Source organism: Apis laboriosa, unplaced genomic scaffold (genome assembly GCF_014066325.1).
Source record: "Apis laboriosa isolate Shangri-la unplaced genomic scaffold, ASM1406632v1 scaffold1_cov151, whole genome shotgun sequence".
In the NCBI taxonomy this organism is placed as follows: Eukaryota; Metazoa; Arthropoda; class Insecta; order Hymenoptera; family Apidae; genus Apis; species Apis laboriosa.
Window position 1 is genome coordinate 4,189,755 of NW_025222279.1, and position 24,660 is coordinate 4,214,414.

The 24,660-nt window shown below is 27.5% G+C and overlaps 3 protein-coding genes across 5 annotated transcripts in view; 2 read left to right on the forward strand and 1 right to left on the reverse strand.

Moving 5' to 3' along the window:
• The window catches only part of LOC122712254 (leucine-rich repeat-containing G-protein coupled receptor 4-like), a 27,735-nt gene extending 24,858 nt beyond the window's left edge, over positions 1-2,877 (reverse strand). Inside the window, exon 1 of the mRNA XM_043931743.1 lies at positions 2,196-2,877. The gene's annotated coding sequence lies outside the window, so the exon portion shown is untranslated. The remainder of the gene's footprint in view (positions 1-2,195) is intronic.
• A 4,493-nt stretch (positions 2,878-7,370) lies between these two features.
• On the forward strand, positions 7,371-16,318 carry LOC122712398 (protein artichoke-like). Of its 3 annotated transcripts, XM_043932042.1 has the most exons (4): positions 7,371-7,617; positions 9,758-9,943; positions 10,917-11,309; positions 12,885-16,318. In XM_043932042.1, exons 3-4 carry the CDS (start codon positions 10,933-10,935, stop codon positions 14,521-14,523), a joined length of 2,016 nt encoding a protein of 671 aa, XP_043787977.1. In that variant the 5' UTR covers positions 7,371-7,617; positions 9,758-9,943; positions 10,917-10,932; the 3' UTR covers positions 14,524-16,318. The 3 variants fall into 3 exon arrangements, with proteins under 3 accessions (XP_043787977.1, XP_043787976.1, XP_043787978.1); XM_043932041.1 differs by lacking the exon at positions 9,758-9,943 and having other exon boundaries at positions 7,373-7,617; XM_043932043.1 differs by lacking the exons at positions 7,371-7,617; positions 9,758-9,943 and adding an exon at positions 9,978-10,000.
• A 2,866-nt stretch (positions 16,319-19,184) lies between these two features.
• LOC122712402 (phospholipase ABHD3) lies at positions 19,185-24,338 on the forward strand. The gene is made up of 7 exons (XM_043932053.1): positions 19,185-19,483; positions 22,052-22,221; positions 22,437-22,647; positions 22,820-22,932; positions 23,082-23,319; positions 23,417-23,582; positions 23,710-24,338. The coding sequence occupies exons 1-7, from the start codon at positions 19,382-19,384 to the stop codon at positions 23,889-23,891; spliced, it is 1,182 nt and encodes a 393-aa protein (XP_043787988.1). The 5' UTR covers positions 19,185-19,381; the 3' UTR covers positions 23,892-24,338.
• Positions 24,339-24,660: the final 322 nt, after the last annotated feature.

Sequence of the window (24,660 nt, forward strand, 5' to 3'; positions counted from 1 at the left end):
AAAAAAAAAAAAAAAAAAAAAAAAAAGAATTATACAAAAACGCAATTAATTTCAGACGATATCGAGCACGATGAAATTTTATTCCATCTTGTAGATTCATTTCTCCATGTAAAAAAAGATTTTCTAATTACAATTCCCACGTATCACGAGTCAAATATTTACGTAATCCATAAAATTGTTTCATTCCCCGCGAAAATCTTAGAAAAATATAGAAGAGGTGGGAAAACTTTCAAAGGGGTACTATCGCGACGCAATATTATTTTTATTCGATATTTAACATGGAATAATAATAATTTATATTGCTATCCATCGCCTTTACCGATTTAATTAAATTATTATCAAAATCATTAACGACTACAACAACAAAGTTCGTACAAAATCAACAATCTCCCCCCAATTAAACGCCAAATCATTTCGAAATTATTATTCCGTTAAACATCACGTCCCGTTGTTTCCGAGCAAGGAACGAGGGCCAAATAAACGGCGAACAAGAAATGCAAACAATAGGCACCGGCACGTTCCACGATGAAGATCGGATAGGGAGCCTTCCCCTTCGCGATATTAAACGTGATTCGCGAGACCGAGGCAATCTGCTACGCGAAATGCAAACATCGAACATTAATCAGACGTTCGAGCCATATATATATATATATATATATATATATATATATATATACACACGGTACCGATGTTTGTCGACGTGTGGCAAAGTGGACGCGAGCATGATTTATGAAGTTCACCGATGCAATTGTTAGGCGGTGTCGTCTGGTTGCGTGTCGTCATTTCGGCCACGAAGTCGTTTAATTTTACCGATTTTCCCTCCCATAACACGGGCCAACAATTTAATTCCACAGAGGGATTAAAGAAAGTTAAGGGATGACGCGGAGGGCGAGAGGAAGGGGAGAGGAGGGGAGAAGGGAGGCAGAGAAAAAAGGGAGACAAAGAGATCGACGCGCATTCCGTCGCGTACTTAATACCTCGATATAAGCCAATGTTAATAATGGCAAGGGAAGATATTTTCCACGGAAAAATAGTAATATCCTTTGAACGGGGTAAGGGTGCATTTCATTAACGGTTACTACCCACCGTGAAACGGGAATTATCGGGATTAGAAGTATATTTCCATTCCCCTGCGAAATCGCGACCACCTCGTTTTCCCTCCTCTCGATATCGGGAAATTAATTATGAAGTTCGTGAGCCGATCTCACGTAATACACCGTATGCACCGTATGCGCGTGTATGTTTTCTGCCGATGGACACGATTTAATATATTTAACAGTCCGCGAAATCGGTGGACTGGCTCGATTCGACCGTCGCACGTACGTTATATACGTTTAACGATAAACCATTGAGCCGTGCACGGCTTTTGTATCCACGGATTTTTGCGAAATCATATTAACCTTTGCTCGCAATAATAGTCATTCCACGCGCCTGTTTGATCGTTTTATCGAAAATCATCCGACGGTTAAGGAGATCCTAAAAAATTTTTAACGAGTTTTAAATGATAAAATAATTGAAATCTTTGCACGAAGAATTGTCAGCGAATGGAATTTTGTCGAGAGAGTTTTCTATTCGCGGATACTCTCTTCTATGAAAATGAATTTTATAAAATATGAATGTAACACGTATAACACCGTGATAATTAATCCTTTAATAGTTTAATGGCCTTGAAAGATCGTTATTACAGGATGGAACTACATGTGTATGCAACTGATACATTAAAACACATATTGTAAAAGTTAAATGAGATAAAGTATAATTGATCCTTTAATAACAATTAGTCGAACTGATAGAAAGAATATTTTATAATCCGTGTCTTCGTTACTTTTTGCAATTGAATTTTTCAAATTAAAATTCAAATGTTTCATATTAAAATATAACAACGATTAATTAATTATATATTAATATATATATATATATAATAGGAATAATTGTGCGTTACAAACTTTTAACAAATAATTAATAATTATTCTTTAACGAATGATTATTTTTGAGCCATATGTAACTAAAAAGTTGAAGAATTAATTGAAATTACATTCAACTCAAGTATAAGGCGTAGAGATTTGTTTAATACCGTTATGCGACAAAGGGAAGAACAATTCTTTCGTTTCGCTTACAGCTGACTCGCCGCCAGAGGCGGACACGTCCGTGAGTCATTGTCAGAGCGCAAAAAAAAAGTGACAAGGTATACTCACACAGACAGACGTGGAGTTTCAGTACGTCTCCCCAGAGTTGTGCACATCGACCTGCGGTCCACCGTCGATTTCGCACACACGTTCTCGGGACTCTGGATTCCGTCCCGTACGAGTGAAGTCGAACGGTTGAGCGAGCCTTGATCAACTGGCACACGCACCTTTCATCCGGAACGCACTGTACGGCGAAACGAAGCCAACCAGATTTCGAATCACTGGCCAGCCACGTGACTAGCCATGGGGAACAGCCGGAATTTGCGCGAGACACGAGCCCCACTCGTTCGTGTAGTACATCGGTCCGCAAGCGAGCTAGCGTGTAGACTGGCTTCGAAAAGAATCGAAACAGTGGTTCGTGCACGAACTTCGTGTCAGAGATAGACAGACGGTCGGTCGAACGGAAAAAGTTAAGCACGTACTTTGCCGCGGTGAGAGAAACTAACAACAAAAGACACGGGAGAAGCAAAGTGGATGGCTAGAGTAGGACGGACAGACAGAGAACAAAGATAGATAGATAGAGAAAAAGAGAAAGACAGGAAGACAGAGACAGAAAGAGAAAGAGAAGGAAAAAGAGAGGACGAAAGACCGCGGTTTCTCCCTGAGATTTCGAGCTGCACTGCAAACGGGAACAGTCAGTCCTCACTGAATCGGAGTTTGCCTACGTACTCGCGGCTGAGAGACTTCGGGATCTGCGCAGTTGCTCGCTCACCACCACCATTTCCACCACCACCATACCACACCACACCACCACCACCACCACCACCACCACCACCACCACCACCGTCGCCGCCAGTACCACCATACCGTTAACCCCAAACTTCCATGGCTCCTCTCGACTCCCGACAACCCTAACCTCGAGCCTAGGCAGCGCCCTAACTCCGAGTGCCGAGAGCTCCAAGCGACGCGTGAACCCGAGATTATTCTTACTCGCCGAAAATTACTTCTAACAAAGTTACTCGTCCGCGGATTAAATCTATGTACATGCACCGAGCTGTGGTATTCATGTTGCCGTTGCGATGTGCTTAGGCGTTCTACGTGTTACGTGAGATGAATGCGGTAATTATGATTCAAAATCGACCGTTGCGTCGCAGAAAATCGATGTAATCGGTCGTCTCTATAGAACGACAACATATTCAGCTTGAATTACAGTCATCTTATAAGGATGCGATACTACTAAAGAGTTCAACGGTTATTCCGTGCAATGATACTTGCATACGCATAATTTCGTTTTATCGTAACAATGCCGTTATACCGTTGATAGCACAAAAGCAACCACTTGCGTGGAATTAACTGGATACTCGTGGCCACGATCGCTCGCGTGCGATGTTAAGAATGTTTCTCGAGCACACCATTGAGAATACTTTATCTCTTCACACATTCGTAACATATACATTGGGAGTATTATGGCTTGAGGCTTTCTTGCTTTCAATGAAGAAACAATACTTCTATACTTCGGTTAATTAAGCAAAACGTTTGATTTCTTATCGAAAACCATAATAATAATAAATTCGAAAATAATTTTTATGATTAGTTTCTAATTTAGCAATATTTACATAATTCTTAGAGATTTTATTGTAATTGATCTTATTAAACAAAAAGACGAAAATTATTTGCACGATTTACTTAATACAAATTAAAATAATATTAAATAAATATTAAAAATAAAAAAGAAAAAGGAATCACAATATCAGGATTAAAAATCTAAAACGAAAAAGAATCTTGTTCGAAGTGATGCTTCCCAAAGTTCGTTGCTCCGTACATGTTGTCTCCGCATAGTCCGCGGAACATTGGCCGTTTGCCAAAGTCATTCTCACATAATTTCAGGAGAATATAAGTGCCAAAAAATATACGGAACTCATGGTTATAATTCCGATATAAATCTATAAGTAAAAGAATAATTGCCAAGAGGTTTTTACAATTAATATTTTCAAGAATTCTTATAAAATATTAATATAATGTTCGGTTTAACTAAATTTAGTATATGCACAGAATACTCGGTAATTCTGATCATATATATGTATTTAATGGTTATATTTATATATTTATTTGTTCTTGTTTCATCACAGATCATATATAAAATTATACTTTTGCTAATTATCTTCTGAGAAATAAAGATATATTTGCTGAAAGAAAATGATAATTTATTCTTTAAGTCTTATACAATTATCTGATATTAAATTGATAAATTTTTATTTACTCTTTTTACAATTACAATTACATTACAATTACAAATACATTTAAAAATATTTTTCTTTTTTATTAAGAAAAAAGTAAGATTTATGTGTATATCTGATAGAGATGATATATTAGTGCCATCTGGTTGTGGATATACTGAACGAATAATTTGATTGCATGTCGATAAATCGATAAAGTTATCGTTTACTTTCTTGTTATTGTTACGTTCTTGTCATTATAATTTTATTTTAATTTACAAATAAATTATATACTTTAATTAAATTTTGAAATAACTTTAAATACATAAAACTGTAATATTTCAATTTTATTTGAAATCAAAATATTAGAAATATAATCAAATATTTTACATTTGTCAATTAAATAAATAAAAAGAAAAAATAATTAGTGATATTTTAAAATTTGTTATATTGTAAAATTATAAAATTTGTAAAGTTATTTTGCAAACAATAGTAAAAATAATAAAAATGGAAATAGAAAAAATTAATAATATAAATTAAAAGTTTGACTACGTGAAGATAAATATATATTAATTTTTAATTCTGATGGTTCGATAAACAAGGTCAGAAGTTAATGTAATGATTTTAACCTCTGATAATTATATTAGCACATTAAAAATAAACTATGTAATAACGCAATCGAATAAAATAAATACGAAGATCATAAACATATAAAGACATTATGTATATATAATTCTTATACATATTTAAACAATAATGATGCATGAAATACCAAATAAAACTAGTAGATATATTGTTGTTTATACATTTTTAATTCATTAGTGTACGCTTAATACGCCAAGAAATTCCATTTAAAGTTATATTTAAATTTCTTTTAAATGAATCGCACATGTACTTTTTTTTTTATTTATCTACTGTTTACGAAATAAATTTAATTTATTAAAGATAAATAGAAAACTTTATATATTATAATATAATAAATTTTTATATGTAATAATAGTAATAGTACTTTTTGTGCAATCTTTTTTAAATTTTTATAAGAAAATAAATAATATGAATTAATAATATAAATAATTAATATAATTATTAGTAATATATAGTTATTATATTTCCAATATTATAACAAAAAAATCTAATCTTTGAATATTTTTTATAATTTAATCGCGTACGATTAATTGCATAATTAAGAAATTACATGCCATTGAAAATTACTTAATGTTTTCATAATCTTTTCAACATTCGAAAAATGAAATCAACACCACGATCTGCATGTTTCAAGGGGAAAATTAATCTTAGGCGATAATTCAAAGCCACGTTATCGAGAAACCTAATGTCAATTGCAAAGTTAATCGATGCTCTCTCTCTCTCTCATTCACCGTAGAGATACGAATGGGGCTGGCAGGTCGTTGTTCCTAGTCAAGATCATGAGATCCCCATTCCCGACATTTCGCAATGCTGGCGTAATGCCTGATCTCCGCTTCCAATTCTGCCGAATGCAATTCTTCAGAATTCGACGTGCTGCACTCATCACTCAATCACGCATTGACTACGTGAATAAACGCTTTCAGACGTACGAGTGACACGTACCATATCCAAGCCATATCGATTTCCCATTGTCCTCTATAGACATCTAATGCGTACACCTTTGTCGTATTATGACAATTGATGCAAAAATATTACATTAACGCAATTAGCATTATAATTGATAAATAAGAATCATATGTAATTTTATTGAAAAACTAAATTATACCACAATTTTTTATTATTTCCTAAGAAAAAAAAATAATTTAACTTAATATTATTTAATATTATTCATATTATTATTATGAAAAGTTTTTTCAATAATCTTTAGCTGATATTCGAATGATTCAATTATTCTATCTTTCAGTTTAATTCTAACCTAATTTTATACATCTTAAATATATGTCTCTATATCTATGTACAATTCATATAATAATATAAAAAAAAGGCTTAATTTGTTGCTTAGTAATTACATTTTAACTTATGTGAAATAATATTTGTTAAATGATTAGTATCCAGAAAAAAAGACATAGATAAAAATATCACCTTAGCTTATTCAATTCAGTTATAAAGTCCAAGACAACAATCTTCAATTCAAATTTTGCTAGACGATCGAAAATAATAGAACGCATGCGCATATTGTGTCACCGGTATCCACTTCAGTGTTAATCATTATCCCTCAGAATTCAGTGTTAAATGTGTTAGATTAAAATAACAACGATTATTAAAAGCAGGAAGAATTACATAGCAAGGTATGAATGTAATACAGAAATATCTTTATATGTATATCTGCATATATAATTTTATGTGATAAACATTATTCAAGTGCAAAATAAATGCGATTAATCGATTCATTTATTTTTCAATATTTGTTATTGTTTTTGTAATACATTTATCATATATATTTAAATCGCTTAATATCGTTTATTGGCTTACAATAATTTTTAATATATTTATGTAAAATATAATTTAAATAGATATGTAGTGAATAATCAATAAACACGTGTCGAATATGATTGCATAATAAAATATATAGAATATTAAAAATTATTTAAAAAAGATATAAAAAATTCATTAATTTTTACGATTTATAAATTTAAAAATAAATATTTATAAGAATTAATTTAGAAAATAAATATAACATGTTTTTAAAAAGGGTTAGTTAAAGTGCGCATGCGTTTAATATGTGTATAATTTCGAGGTTCATGTGACGAATTTCTTTCCTCGAATAAGGATATATTAATCGTGATTTGACAACATAATCATAATAAAATAACGGTGAATTGTGAAACTGTAATAAGTTAAATATTCAACATTGAGAAAAAAATAAATTTTTTCTCAACTGATAAACTGTATATCCTAGTCTAGGAGGTTAGAAAATGTCTCGTCCAAAGGCATAAGAGCTTTGTTTACTTTTTACTCACAGATAATAGAGACGTAATATATAACAAGGAGGGGTGAAATACAGTACATATGTATGCATATATTCATATGTGAAAGGGAAAAGGAGGGAGGGAAACACAACACCCCGAGAAGAGGCGCATTGCAAGACAAATACGACGCAGAAAGAACGAGAGTGCGCGTCAGTAGGTTTTACCCTGACCTCGGTCAGACGGACATGGTTTAATTTAACCGGATCTCTGCAAACTCACAGTTCAATCTATCTTTGCCCACTGGCACGTTCAAATCCTCGCGACGTTCGCGATTTAACCTCACTCTTTATTGGAAGAAAGAAAGGATAAGCTGTTTTTCCGGTATGTAAAGTGTATTTTCAATTCATAAGTCAAATTCTAAATATGATTTCATGAATAATTATATTACAATCTAAATCAATTAATGAATAATGGTAAAAACAAAGGAAATAAATCATTAAAATTTTATATAATGATCATAACTATTCATGTTTCGCTAAATACTCACTTGATAGATTTTTGGAATTCAATGTTCATATATTCAATAAAATTCAATGAAACATATATAATATTATTCAACAATGATAATTACTATATGCCGATAATACGTTTTTTAATAATAATAATTTTTAATAATAATAATTTAAAAAAAACAAAATTTATGTTTATTTTTATGAACTTGAAAGAAGATTTAATATATTCTTATATTATTTTATAATATATGTGATTCAATTTCATTTTTGTTTAAAATGATGGTGTTGAAACTTATTTTTAAAAAGGAAAAAGAAAACTAAAGTATTAGTTTAAAATGATATTAATTGAAAGTTTATTTTTTATAAAAAAATAATACTATTCTATTTCAATTTGAATACTGTTACATTTACTTTAGTTATTAGCTTGTATTATATCAGTTAAAATATAAAAAATTAATATATCAAAAAACTATCTTGTAAATATAATTATTATTCATAATAATTCATAAATAAATTAATTTAAATTTGAAAAATATTATATTTAAATTTTAATTTTTTAGTTAAAGTTGAAACTATATAAATTATATTTAAAACAAATATATTAATTTATTTACAATTATAATATTAATATTTTAAAAAGACAATCTTTTATACAATAATAAATTTTTAAATTTTATTATTTAATAATTAAATATTATTTTATATATATATATATATATAATTATAATGATAAATTTTTATAATGATTAAATATTATTTTATGAAAGAAATGCACCTAACTTAAATAACAATCAAAATAATTGAAACAGGAAGTTACGTCGCAACGTTTTATATAAGCGTGACTCATGAGAAGAGTTTAAAAAATGCAAATGTGACAAGCAATATAACTTCATGTTCAATATCGTGGTTATGAGACGTATCGTCACTACATTGTCGGCGTTTCTCTAATTTCCATATGCAATAAAAAATTCTAGTAGAAAAAAATTAATTGAAACTGTTGATAAATTCTCTGGGAAGAGAAACATCAAATCGATTTGATTAACGAAAGCAATTAGATTTCTTTCAAATTTCACTTAAAAGTATTATCCTTTCTTCAATATTTGAAAATCCTAAGTACGAACGGGAAAGTATATATAAAAGAGATAATATTTGCAAAAAATATGAATCTTTTGCTTGAAAACTGAATACAAATGATTCAATTTCTTACGCATCGTTTCGATCGTCGTGTGAAAAGAGAGGAAATGTTCTTGGCTCAGATGAAATTCAAAAACGAAAGATCCATGGCGCCAAAGGCTAGACGACAACAAGAAATACAAGAAAGAATCAAAAAGCAAAAACATACTTCCTCGTATATCCGTTGTTTTTATTTTTTTGGAAATATAGTAATAACCGAAAGCAAACTATACGTGGAAATATAAAAAACCAGTAGAGCGTGATACGCGTAGCATTCTGGTGGAAAGTCTTCCTCTCTGTTTCCTCTGTGAAGTTGACTACTAGCCAGAGGCGTCGCCACCTTTCTTTGTATGTAGTTATTTCTCGTTGGCCAACATGGAAACTTCCAAATATTATTCATCGCTATAATGAAGATAATTATGCTTGGAATTTAATACGTAGAAATTACCTACGTCAGGCGAGCATGTTTAATTAACGAAGCGATAATAATGAATGGAAATGTATATATACGTTTAATATATGTTTAATAATAACGTTGTGACGAATATATATGCAATTTGTCTTTCATAATAATATTTCCATTATATTTTCGTTGTTGAATCAATGAGATTTAAACTGTATATATCTGTATATAAATATTTTGTCGATGATTTTTTAAAGATTTCATTTTTTCTTTCGTCATTTTGATAATCGTTACTTACCGATAGAAGAATAGTATACCAATTAAATCATGTTTCGAGTAACGAATAACTGCAGTTATCAATGAATTTTAACGAATAATTGTCCGGTGAATGGACTTTTTCAATGCATCTTTTTTTTTATCATTGAAAAAAAAGGAGGTGAAAACAACAAGAAAGCCCAGTGAAGAGTGCTTTACAGAAGCGATTAACGATTCTGGCTCAACGACCTGTAGCGCCGTGCATTGTTGCTTGAAATTACCGACCGCCAATTGTGAAGTCCGTTCCTAACTGACAATTGCTCCACTTGCTTTAAACCATTAGTCCTCGCCAGTTATCTTGTTGGTAATACACTACAGTGAACATCGTCGTCGTAACTGGTTAAACTAAATCTCGACAGCGGTAGCGACGATTTCTCTCCTTTTCTCTAACACTATTCATTCGTAATTTATATATGTATATATTATACGTGATAAGAAAGTTTAAATGATTATTGCGAGATCTTTTATCCATTAAATACATGTTAGTATTATTTAATGTTTACAAGTTTAATATTTGATCAAATTAAGGAAGTCACACATATTTTATTAAGGTTTTGAAGATATTATGTACAACTACATCTATGTTATATCACAGATACGTATATGTTTTGAAAATATAATTTCTGTTAGATATAAATTAGATATAAATTAGATATAAATTCAAAATAAATTAACATTAAGTTATTGAACTTTCTTCAAATTAAAAAATTAAATTTTTTTTATGAATTAAATCTATTTTCAAATAAAGAAGTTTAGAATTTTAGAATTTTAGAATTTTTTAAAACGAACTAATGCAATGACAATAATACATTACAGTGATACATTTCAAGAATTTATAAATTTATAAATTTTATATTAAATGGAAAGAAATCAATTAATCATTATTAAATGAAAATTCTTATTAAAATATCCATTATTCATAATATATCATTAAAAATTCTCTTCTCATGTGATTTCCTTTATCAAATTAATTATTATGAGGATCATTCGTGATTAGCACTGGACTTCCCAATGATGCTATACGGTCATTGATCTGACCGAATTAATTAGAGGTTATCTATAATATATATATATACATATACATATATGGAACTTTATTTTCTTCTCATCGGTCAAAATATAAAATATCGTTTCACACATTGTGTAAAAAATTATGAATATAATATAAAAAATAAAAAAAATAATTTATAATTAATTATAAACTATACTATAATTCAATTTTTATAACACAAAAATTCTTACAAATATAATTCTTACAATTATTTTCGTGTTTACAGATATCTTGTATTTAAGATGTTAGGGCTACTTTTATTAGTAGCCATTCTTGCTACATCAACATTTGCCTACAATGGCGAACTGGTGGAACAAGAATGTCCCATGGACTGTCATTGTCATTATTTCCGTGTCAATTGGGTGACCGACTGTTCTGAAAGCAACTTGACGAGCATCCCGATTGACGAGCTTAGTCCAAATGTCTACGTTCTAGATATGAATGGTAACAACATCGCACAGGTTGCTCCATTTCCACATTCGATCAAGCTAAGACGTCTTCAGATGGCACATAATCGATTGACCGAACTCAAGTATAAGTCGTTCGCCGGATTAACTTATTTATTGGAAGCGGATTTTTCCTCAAATGCTATCACTCATGTTGATCCCGAGACGTTTAGGTAAGAGAAATTTTCAGATTCATTCTTCATAGATATCTTATTCCTATACATGCACATGTAAGAGTCATTGCACTGTTTATTTATATAATAAAAAAAGTAGAGATAATGATTTGCAGAAATAATTTACATTTTTTATTTTTATATTTTCATATAGCAAAACTTTGATTTTCTAAATTAATTAGATTAATTAATTTAAGAAAATCTGTTTGGAGTATTATAATTAAAATTAGAGCAAATTGAATTTTTAATTGTATATTTTAATAAAATCTATCTATAATATTTTTATTTAAAATAAAACATTTTAGAAAAATAATTGTGTTAATTAATTAAAAAATAATATATAATTATAAACTATAAATATATTTAATTTTGGCAATTTTTATTAGTATTATCTTAACAACTTTCAAATTACTTTTCGAAAATGTGATCAGGAAATTTTGTTTATTGATTTTATTTTCAGATAGAATTATTAAAACATTGGTTAAACTTTTAGAAATCTACAAATTTATTATTTTTAAATTTAATTCGCAGTCCTTAACATATTTAATTTGAGAATTTCTGTTTATTTATTTTATTTGATAAATTTTAGATATTTTAATAGCAATAAAATAATTTATAATTTTTATATTGCGTCGAAATTAATAATTTATTTTCATATTTAATATTTCTATAAATATAAAAAATATTCGAATAAATATAGAAATGTATTTTGAGCATTCGTATTAATTTTTATATTTTCAAAGAAATATCATTCAATAATAAATAATAGAATTTATCTTGAAATTTCAAAAAAATAAATCAAAAAAAACATCATTAAATATAATCTCTAAACAGAAAAATAAATTTTTTTCATTTACAAAATGAAAAATTTATGCATATTTTAAAGCATTTTAATAAAAAAAACTTTGAATTGATTTTCTTAAATTCAAAATGTTAATATACCTCCTAAGTTTTTCAGAAATTTTTAATCTTCTGTATAGGTAAATATTATCAAAAAAATATAAATCTGATTTTACAATATTACCTTGAATATCATTACAATTCGCTTCTGATCAATGGATGTTATCATAACAATGCTACTTATGCTACGCGATAAGTAAGTAGTACATATTATAAAGTCTAGTAAATAAAAAATCTATTTAAGCAATCGTTTAATATAATAAAAAGTATATATACTTTTATTTAGTAATTAAACAACAATTTAAAATCTCTTAGATAATAATTTATCAAATTAATTGTTTTTGTTATGCTTCTAAAAAAGCATTTCTTCTATGTTCAGCTGTAGAAAAATTTTGCTTTTAAAACAATTCAAACTATTTCATTTGCACGTTCTGATTTTCTATTATCAGCTTCTTATAAACTTGGCAAGAATTGGCTAATTTGTGCTTTAATATACTATAATTAGAATAAATAAATAATTAGAAAAAATTAGAAAGGAGGTAATATTACAAACATTCTAATTATAACACAAAAAAAAAAAATAATAAAAATTAGATAATATAAAAAATTATCTAATCATACAATACATATCTTCGTGAGCGCATTACTATAATCACGGACTTAATACTTCAACAGGGACAGTCCTGGTCTAATTACTCTGGAACTTCAAAACAACCCTTTGGAAGAGGTTAAGGGTCACTTCTTAAAATGTCGCACCTTGCTCTACCTCGATTTGAACTCGTGCGGTATACGCCATCTGAACACACAATTCTTCCACAATACAACGAATCTAAATAAACTCGACTTGTCCCATAATCCACTTGGACAAATTAAGCCTGGCCCATTCGATCATCTCGCCAATTTGGAATACCTGAAGCTGAACGCTTGCAACTTGACCCACATTTCATCAATCGCGTTTGCCCATTTGGAAAATCTTCGAGAACTCGAGATGGCGGAAAATGATCTACGCACGTTAAGTTGGACGAGTGTATTAGCGCCTTTAGTTCGATTAGAATATTTAAACATCAGAAAGACTGGCATCACCAATCTACCAGGCGATGCCTTCGCACAGAACTTATATCTTAGACAATTGGTCCTTGCTGATAATGAATTGTGGCACTTGGACGTTGGAAATACATTGGGTCATAACTTGCACAGTCTTCAATCGTTGGATCTATCGAATTGCAATCTGCAAGATCGCCTTTCGGAAGAGGCTTTCAAAAACGCTAGTAAACTGCGCGTGTTGAACTTGAGCGGTAATCCAATGTTCGCCAATGATTTGACAGTTGTTCTGCGTCATTTGCCAAAACTTCATAAACTTTCATTGAGCAAATGCAGCCTGCAACGTCTACCAAACGCGTTCCATATTTTTAAACATTTGGAAGAATTAGATATCTCGCATAATCCTCTGACAAACGCGTTCGTCAGTTTGCTAAACCCGCTAGAATCGTTAGAATATCTGGACATGTCTTATTGTAATCTTGGTTACGTTGGAAACAACACATTTGCTCACATGACTTTTCTGAAGAAACTGATCTTATCCGGAAACAAATTGCATACGCTAGAAGAAGGATTATTCGCTAATCTGACACGATTGGAGAGTCTAGAATTGAACAACTGCGATCTGAAGACTCCCATTGATCCCAAGGTGTTCGGTGATCGCATCACTACCGACATCATCGAACTCAAACTCAGTGGAAATTCTTTAGAAGTACCCGAGGATGGCCCCCTATTACCGACACAATTGTCCAATCTCGAAATCCTCGATCTCAGCAATTGTAATCTGACTCATCTGAATGAAAATCTCTTTTCCACGACGAAAAACTTGACCCAATTAAATCTATCCAGCAACACTATTTCCGGCACAGAGAATCTTGTCTGTCTGAAGAAGTTACGTATGCTAGAGCATCTGGATCTGAGCAACAACAGTTTGGCTACTATCAACCGGCGAGTTTTCAAGTTCAATTCACGTCTGTTATCGGTCAACTTACTGGGCAATCCATTCGTATGCAACTGCTTCATCACTGATATGTGGGACTGGGCTGTGCAAGTGAAGAACGATCTACACGTGTTGGTAGGCAGTCAACCGGCAAATTTCGAAACCGGCGCAGCGAAATTGAGAAAGAGCCTGTCCTGTACCTACGACGACGATACTTATCGCCAGATTGAGCAAGCTCGCGCTAGTGGTGATCGTCCTTCTAGAAAAGGCGACTTGTCCCGCACCCGTACCTGGGCAAAATATGTTCGTGAGTCGAATTGCGGTCGTAGTTTATGATACATAGCGAACAAATTTCAACATCCAATACTGAATTTCTTTTACGAGAAGACACATAGCAGACAAAGAAGCGAGTTGTAACGTATCGTTGAAACTGCAAGGCGTATGCAATTATACCATACACATTTATACGTGTACATATATAATTATGCGCCATTTTGTTAATAAGTAAGACTTATCTATTCCCCGAACGAAGCCAAAAAACGTCCCTTTTACTTCTATGAGGCATATGACTTTATTTTTGTAGCTGGTTTCAATAGGATTAAGATGTATCGGTAAGACGCATGTATCAAGCGATAAGATGTTGAAAAATTTTTATACGCGGAGATAACTTGACCTCGCGTTACATTTTGATTGAATGGAATCTATATATTGTATGTATTATTTCGTGCGAGCATCGTCATCCTCGTAAAATCAGAAGATGGTGATCGATCATTCTTTTAGATGGGAACGATGACCATCTTCGACGAACTTCGACCCTTTCATAGTTTGAGGGAAAATGTATTTATACGCTGGAACGTTGTACTTGTATTTCGTTGAAGAGCGGGGTAATACGTCTAATGTCGGTTGGGATGATTAATGTAACGAGGGGTAATAAAAGAAAAAATATTTATCGATCGTCGGAACAACGGGAGGTTCTCGAATTATCAATCACTCTTTTACTTCGAGTCTCTTTTGTGTTTCACAGACGCCTCTTTTTTTTCACACATTGATGCGAGAATTAATGGTCGAAATCTAAGACCATTCGTTGTTCCGATGACAATGGTGCCGTGTTTTTAATTAATCTCGCTCGACGATCGAATTAATTCTCACATTTTATTCGCGTCTTACGTGAATAATAAAATTGAATTGAATCAATTAATTGATAAAAATTGTAACAAAAGATTGTTCAATTGTTAAATAATGCATGTTAAATCAAAACAAGGAATTCATGATAAAATAAGAAAATTCTTGGAAAAAGTTTAATCTTTACATTGAAATCGAATATAGATTCTATTTAAGCATTGAATAACGTGAAATCGTCAATTATCTTCGCGCAATTGCGTGGATAATTAATACAAGGTTTTTGCATGCTCGTACTTTTGTATCTATTATTTTTCTGTTATTATGCGAGCATGTTACGTAAATAAGTATGGATATCGCCAGGTATATATTTCCATTTAGAAAAATATTTAGTTGTTCAAATTATTGTCTTTCAACTGAATTGAAATTGATATTGATCATATTATTTTTTTAATTAATTAAAATAATTCGTGATTTGTTAACACAGTTCTACTTATAATTTCTAATCTTATAATTTATTATTTATGATTTAAATTCTCTTTTTTTTATTAATAATTTAATAATTAATAATTTAATAATTTAATCTAATTCTGTTTTGTTCTACTAATTGAGGATCAATGATTTCATAAGATTTATCATTTGTTCTTATTATTATTGTTAATAATAATAGTATATTAAATTCAATTATATAATCAATATATAATAGTATATTAGCTTCAATTAGTTTTTGTTTTTCTTTATAATATATTTATTAAGTTCAATAGTTGAGCGTATTTAGATTATTTTAGAATACAATTATTTTATAATTATCAAGAGTAATAATGTTTTTCAATTGTTACTACTTTGCAATTAATGTCACGTGCCGAAAAACATTTGTCTTCTTTGGAAATTGAATTTCGTTTATGTATTCTTCTATATATTTTTCTTTTGTAATTATTTGCTATATTCTTATTTGAACCATAAAGTGTTCTTTGGCGGTGTTCATATATAAATATAGAATACTCTTATAAAACTTTGATTCTCATTCCTAATTCTCTTTTCTTAAAATTAAACAGAGGCGATTTAAATCTAATTTACATATTGTATTAAATTATAAAACAATAGACATATAAATCAGATTTTTAATTCACAAATTTACATAAAAACAAACATGAATAAAATCAAATGCCAGGACGATTTCACTATATTTATGAAATGTATAAGACTGTATTTAATAAAGAAATCATTTTCTTGGTACATGATTCTCTTTCTTTTTTTATTTTTACTGAACACATATATTACGTAGAGTATTATAATTTAAATTAATAATTTATTTCTTGTTGAAAATTAAATATAATTTCAAGTTTATGACAAATACTTATATATCTTTTATTTTAACAACTTTTTATCGATATTATTATAATTATCTGATAATTATTGATATAAAAATTGATTCAGTCACCTACTTACATAACATATATGTCATGAACCTATTTTATCTCTAATTATATTTGACATTCCTAAATGTCATCAGAATATTTTTAAACAATTTTGAAACAGAAAAAATAAAAAAGGACTTTGCTTCTTGCATATGTTTTTAATATAATGCTTATTATTAAAATGTATTAAAAAAGATGGCGATTTTTAATAAAAAAAAAATAAATATTACAGTTCTTAATTATCTATTGTATATATCTTTGTCAATTTCTAAATTAAAATTTGTTAAAAGGATTTTTGTTATTTTTATTGTATAGATTTTATTATAATAAAAATTATATTATTTCGTTTCGCAACTTATAGTATTATTTTTTGCTAATAAGTTAAATAATTATGATATAGAAATGTTATATTTTGATAATAATAAGAGATATAACATATAGATAGTAGTAAATTACTGAAACGTAATTTCTGCCAATTATCGGAAAAATTAGTTAGATATTTTAAAAAATGATAAATATATAGATAATAATTAAAAAAAATAAATATAGAAAATTAACGTAAATTTTTACTTACAATTTATATATATTTTTATATTTTTTTGAAAAATCAAAATATAAATTCTTAATATTAATTTAAAAAATATAAAAATATAATAAAATTAAAAATTTTAAATAATAAAAATAATTTATCAATTGATTAATAAAAATTAATTGATTAAAGATTTTGTATATAATGTAATTACAATCTGTTTTTCATTAAAGCATATTTTATATTTATTTATATTAATAGTTATCAGATCATTATTGATATATCAATATTAATATATCATTATATCAAAATATTATTTTTTTCCGTGAAATTTAAAATCAAAACCGAATAATTAATTAATCATCTTAGTTTATGAAATATTATTCAAGTATGTAAAATTACATAAATTACATAAATATTAAAATTATTCAGGTATGTAAACTTACATAATGAATTATTGCATGGAAATTAATTAAATTATTCACAAATTGATCATATCTTTATTGCACTTTTATATATTTCTCTTATGTTTGCAATATTATAAACTTTATTTCTCATTTCTCTAATCGGTCATAATGATAATATTTTATCACACAACAAATGAAAAATTTTTTATAATAATTTTTTCTGATCTTTGGACTGCAAAAAGAATGATTTCTTAGTTTATATATATATACGATATTATATATGATAAAATTATATGTTTAATTGTTAATTTTCTTTAATTATTGATTGTTTTATTCTCTTATTAATTATTTGCTATTATATTCTGAATTCTATTTTCATAAAATGTTTTTTAAAACAGCTTTTTAGAACAAATGCATTAAATAGAAACAAATTTATAATCTGAAATTATAACCTGAAAAAAATAATATATGTACATAATTATATCAGCTATATTACTAACCACAATTAATAGATCTATATTCTATATTTATGTGTTTTGACTAAAGAAATAAAGTATTACATATTTTATTACATATATACATTATTACATTTATTATATAATATATTTGAAGCAATAAAACATATTATTATAATATTGACATATAATTTTCAATATTATAACTAAAAAAAATTAATTATAACTAAAATAATTATAATTAAATAATAACTAAAATTAATTATAACTAAAAAAAAAATTTTTTTTTAAATTATATAATTAGAATAAACATACTGTAATTAATTAGTTTTTATTCTATTCTATTCTATTTTCTAGTAGTAAAAAAAATAAAATATACAAAATAAATAATAAATAATAAAAATAAATGAATATAATTAAATTAATTATAATTTAAATAGAAAACGACTTCCAAATTATAACTCTTATACTATAAAATAGGTACGATTTATTGAAAATAAACGATGTGACATACATAACGACATGTAGATTATATTCATAAACACTAATACGAGTGAAATATTGCGGCTTCCAGTCACATTTGTTACATATATACAAAGAATTATTGTTTGCATCGAAATTGTTTTATATAAAACCATGATAAAACTTTAATTAAAATGTAGATATAATCGAATCGAATAAAAAAACTGTTTCTTAACTTCTTATATGTCACTAATATGAAATGATAAAACAATAAATTGCAATATTATAATTATAAATAATTAAAAAAAATATTGTTTACATATTATTATATTCATTAATCTTAACCCTATCAATTGATATGTAAAACGTAAAGAATTCACTTTCATTGATAGTGATAATATAAAAGTTCAAATGATCGTATTATGTAATTCCTCGTTACATACTTTGCACACGACTCCCATATTTCTGGACATGTATACGTACAAAATGACGTGACGAGTTAGTTCATGAGTGTGGGAGCGGATCCATTGGTGTGCACGTGACTGAATCTCGAGTATATGTCTATGTCGTATAGTCGGTGCATGAGTGTGGTATTGGTTGGCTGTCTAGTAAGCTAGTTGGCCGTCCAATTATTTAAACATCATCCGCGCAGTCGCGCGAGTCTGTCTCAATGCTTAACCATCGGTTGTGTACCGGCATTCAGCAAGTAAAGATTATCAGTACTAGTCAGTGGTCTCTTGATCAGTGATATTGCCTGACGCTGCCTCTGTCAGCAGTCTGTCGGACGTATCGATAGAGTACACGATGTTAAGTATATTTGAACCACTTCTCGACATTCCGGTTGTCTACTACGGGGCGCTGCTGGGCGTTGGATTTTGTATCTACTATCTTTTTGAAGTAGTTAAAGTAAGTACTTAAGTATTTACACGATTTTTCTTTTTTCATCGAATTATTTTTTACGATTTTTATCGTTAATAAATTTATAATTACAAGTTTTTTCTGAAAGCAATAAATAAATAAGAAATCATGACTTATAAAAAAAAATTAAAATTAAATATGTCATATTATTGTTTCAAATATTTTATGAAATTGATATTGATAATATATCATAAGAAAATAACTTAATAATATAATTATATATCGATTTTAACGATAAAAATGACACACACTATTTATTTTATTTTAAAAAAAATGTGTACTTTAAAAGAATTATGTTTATAAATAATTTTTGAACTGAAAAATGTGAAATTAATTAATATTTATAATTTCATAATATTGGTAGATTCCATGTAATAATATTTTGTTTTAATTTCAAATCAAATTATACGTGACAATAGTTAACAAAGCTATTCATAAGTTTTTAACTTTCATTAAATTCAATCATCACATTTATTTTAGAGTTACGAATCTTTCAAGTATGACTTATAATAAAAAAAAAATTTAATTAAAAACACACAAACTAAATCATTAATAATCAAATTTGATATAAAAATATATTTATATTTATTATTTAATTTTACGTTATAATTATTATTTAATTAATAATATACTTTTTAACAATCTTCATATAAAAAATTTGTTTATAAATGAATTAATATTATAAATTATAAAACAAAATTAAAAAAATTAATATTTTAATATCATTAATATAAACAGTTTTATTTTTTAATATGTATAAGATTTTAGATTTTAAATATTTTTTATTATTTATTATTTCATGTTAACATTAAATAGATTAAAAAATAATTTTTTTCGGTATATTTAAAGTGTATAAAAATTATATTAAAGTGTATATTAAAGTGTATATATGTAATAATTATATCTATATTTGATTGATTTATCTTTGATTTAAAGATATCCAAAATTTTTTATTATCATATTAATAATATATCGGGCCTGATATATTATCAGGATTTCCGCGATACGAATACATACTTCGAACTCTCACACGACCCTTCGTAGTTCGTACGAGTCACGAGGAGATGTACGATCTATTAATTTGACCTTAAAACTCCGAGGCACTTGCCCCGACCAATTGTGCACGTATAGTGTACGACGCGCAATGCACGCACACCGGAACAGGTGATATCGTACTTTTAGTAAATAAAAAATAATATAGTGTTATAATAATAATAAATAATAACTTTACATTATATGATTAATCCTTTTTAAATAAATAATAAATAAAAATAAATAATATTTAATTCACTTTCATTCAATTAGAAGAAATTAATAAATATAAAAAATTAATTTGATATAACGTATATTGTGTATAGAAAAGTAGAAAATATATAAAAGATAGTTTCACGAAAAATAAAAAGAAGACAAAAATTATATATAATTAATATTTTGTTTTTTTATAATTAGAAAATTATCGATAATGAATTATTTAATAAAATATTTGTATTTGAAAAGCATTTTAAATATCAAATATAATAATTTTTTTTCATTTTTTCATCTTTATTTTTTAATGCTAAGTTCAATGAATGGTATAGAATAGACCGATTTAACAACCAATTACAGAAACATTGTGCTCGTCTACGGACATTATATTGAGCCTTGCAAATACATGTAACGAACATTTATTTTTTCTTGACGTTATAATTGTTATATATATTAACAAAAACAAATATTTCAATAATTAACAAATTATTGAATTATATATAAACATCATTTGAGTTTCTTAAATAATATTCAATAGACAGAAAAAATTTTAAATTAATTCAAACTTAAAATATTTAATATCAATTATATACATATACATATAATGATTTTCAGAAATCAAATTAAAAAATATTTCGCATTGTTATTACATATTAATTATTTCGTATAAATAGTTAAATAGTGTTTCGTATAAATAGTTTTTTAAGATATTTTTAAGATATTATTACACTCTTTTTAATTTATTTTGACGCTTATTTTATTTTAATGATACTTATTAAATATTTAAATAACGAAACAATTTATAAAATACATAACTTTTTAAAAATTAAATATTATATAAACATTAAATAGAGAAAAATAGAAAACACTAAAATAAAAGTAGAATGATATAATTATTTTAATGGATTTTTCAAAAAAATATTTTTTTTTTCATATTTTTACATCACAAATTATTATGAAATAATTAATATGAATTTAAATACGAGAGGAAAGAAGAAAAAAAAAAATAATTTACAATTATTCATTACAAGTAACTCATTACAATAATTATGACATATATAAATATAGAAATATATAAATATTAATTAAATCCGATTTATTAAAATCAGAGACAATAATTAAAATTCAAAATTTATAGAAGAAAAACGTTATAAAAATTGAAAATAAATAAATATGTTACTTGAATTTTGATATTCTCTATAAATTATCTTTAATTCTCAACTGTTCAATTTCAATGTTTGTTCATTAAACTGTTTATTACACTAATAAATTAATGAGGAAAAATTAAAGATCTTTCTATATGATTTTCAGACACCGATGCTAGTATGCGCGAATGGACCATTCCGAGAGTTTCTAGAAGAACATGTACCTTTGGTGAGGAATAAATTTTGGCCAACCTTATGGTGTTTCGAATCAAGGGCACAAACAATTATAGCCAGCATTCTTAGATCTCGAATCTTGCCACCAATTTACTATCGCAGGTTGGTAAGTTTACTTTTAACATTTGTCGATGGAACTTATGCGTCATTGATATTTTTTCTGATTCATTTTTTGCATGATACATAAATTCGTGCGTCATCGATAATTTTTGAAGAAATTTAGAATTAAAAATATGATATAAGCAAATATTAATAAGCATAATTAAACTTTAATTATCTTAGATTCGTTTTAATTTAATTAATCGATCGTAACACAGAGAGATTCTGACCTTGTCAGATGGAGGTGAAGTGGCCTTGGATTGGGCAGAAGAGGGATGTTCTGCTGTTTCGCCAATTGTGATTATTTTGCCAGGACTCACTGGTGCAAGTCAAGCGGAATATATTAAGTGCCTTGTCTCATCCGCGAAAAAAGTTGGGATACGATGCGTAATCTTCAATAACAGAGGGTTAGGAGGCGTAGAATTGAAGGTAAAGCAATACTTAATCTTCTGACCTTTTAACGACAAGTCATGATCTCATTAAGTTGCAAGATCATTGTCATCATTTATAGGGAAATATACATGGAAATAAAAAAGATCATATGAAAAAGACTGAAAGATTTGGAATAGAAATTTAGTCAGATAATCATATAAAATTTCAGACTCCACGAACATATTGTGCTGCAAATAGTGATGATTTAACAGAGGTTGTTGACTATGTAAAGAAGATTCATCCCAATGTACTTCTTGGAGCGACGGGAATCTCAATGGGAGGGTAATAAGAAAATCTTTTTTAACATAAAATTAAATAAATCATACATATAAATTATTTATTAAAAAAAACTATTACGAAAAATATAATCAATATATGGCATATATTATATTGTCATAATAATATTCTTTATCATGTATATATTTTTTTAGATTAATTTTAGGCAATTATTTAGCACGACAAGGAAAAATAGCCAAAAATAAATTGAAAGGATGTTTCTTGATTTCTGTGCCATGGAACGTATTTGCCGCGACAAAGAGCACAGAAGAGAATTATTTTAACTTGATTTTAAATAAATATTTAGCCTTTTCACTTCGTCAACAAGTAAAACGCTTGCATTATTCTTCGGAAAGTGGAATGTTCGATGTTGACATTGATTCTCTTCTTAAAGTAAGATTTTGATTATTTTTATCAAACTATCAAATATAAAAGAAAATAGAAATACATATATAATTATATGTAAAAATATTTCTCTTCTCTTATTTAGAGTCAAACTGTAAGAGAATTTGATTCACAATTTACGGTAAAACAATTCGGCTATAAAGATGTAGAGGATTATTATTCCAACGCAACTATACATGACAAATTACATTTGATTGACGTACCATTATTGTGTCTTAGTGCTGCGGATGATCCATTTCAACCAGTTCAAGGTAACTTAATCAATCGACCGACTGCATTAGTTATGCTTATTTTTAAAATGAGTTATTTGAAATAAATTATTTGTGATTATTTGAGATAATTTTGTTAATATATTTTGTTCTTCTTATCGATATTTAGCCATACCATTGAAGGAAATATCACAAACTAAAAAAGTAGCTGTTGTTGTAACATCTCGTGGCGGACATATTGGTTTCATGGAGGGTATGTGGCCGGTAAAAGAAGAACAGTATATGGGTAAATTATTTTCACAGTTTTTTACCGCCCTATTCACTACTAATTTAGAGCATCAATTATTGTGACGAACTTATAAACTAAATATCAAATACATTCACAAATATCAAATATCAAATATTTCGTTTACATTCGAGTATTGTATAAAAATTATCACGTGCCATAATTGAAGATTGGATATGGAAAAGGTTATGAGTAAAATATATTATATTATATTATGATGAAACTGATTCATCTTTTATAATATAAAACTTTTTTTTATGTTAATAAATAATATTTTTATTTATTGAAATAAAGATATCAGAATTTAGTATATGTAAAAAAATTAATTTTTATATATTTTATCAATAAATAATATCTTAATGAAAAAATTCTTTTACATATATAGTTTTTATTACATCCAGTCTTCAATTAATCGTGTTCAGGGTATTGCACATATGTGATTTTATTAGTATTAAGAAATATCAAATTTTCATATCGCTTTTACATTAAAAATTGTTCAATAATTACCTTTGGGACATTGATATCTATAATATAGATATAATTTTTTACACATGAATATTATAAAATATGTAGGGATAAAATATATTATATTTATTTTTAATATTATAAGTTTTTATTATTAAATGTTATTATGCATATCAATATTCAAATTAAAATAAATAAAAATTTAATTTCATTTATTTATATTGTATTTATGCAAATTTTGCTTCAAATTATAAAAACTTTATATCATCTGAAATATAATTTTATAAAACATAAATCTGCGAAAACAAAATTGTAAAATAGAAAGAAAAGTTTGTAATCCTAAAGTTCCTAATGTTTTAAAAATTAATA

Coding starts and splice junctions, on each gene's coding strand:
- LOC122712398 (XM_043932042.1), top strand. CDS start 10,933: ATGTTAGGGCTACTTTTATTAGTAGCCATTCTTGCTACATCAACATTT. Junction 11,310..12,884: donor GTTGATCCCGAGACGTTTAG/GTAAGAGAAATT, acceptor ATACTTCAACAG/GGACAGTCCTGGTCTAATTA.
- LOC122712402 (XM_043932053.1), top strand. CDS start 19,382: ATGTTAAGTATATTTGAACCACTTCTCGACATTCCGGTTGTCTACTAC. Junction 22,222..22,436: donor CCACCAATTTACTATCGCAG/GTTGGTAAGTTT, acceptor ATCGTAACACAG/AGAGATTCTGACCTTGTCAG. Junction 23,583..23,709: donor TCCATTTCAACCAGTTCAAG/GTAACTTAATCA, acceptor ATCGATATTTAG/CCATACCATTGAAGGAAATA.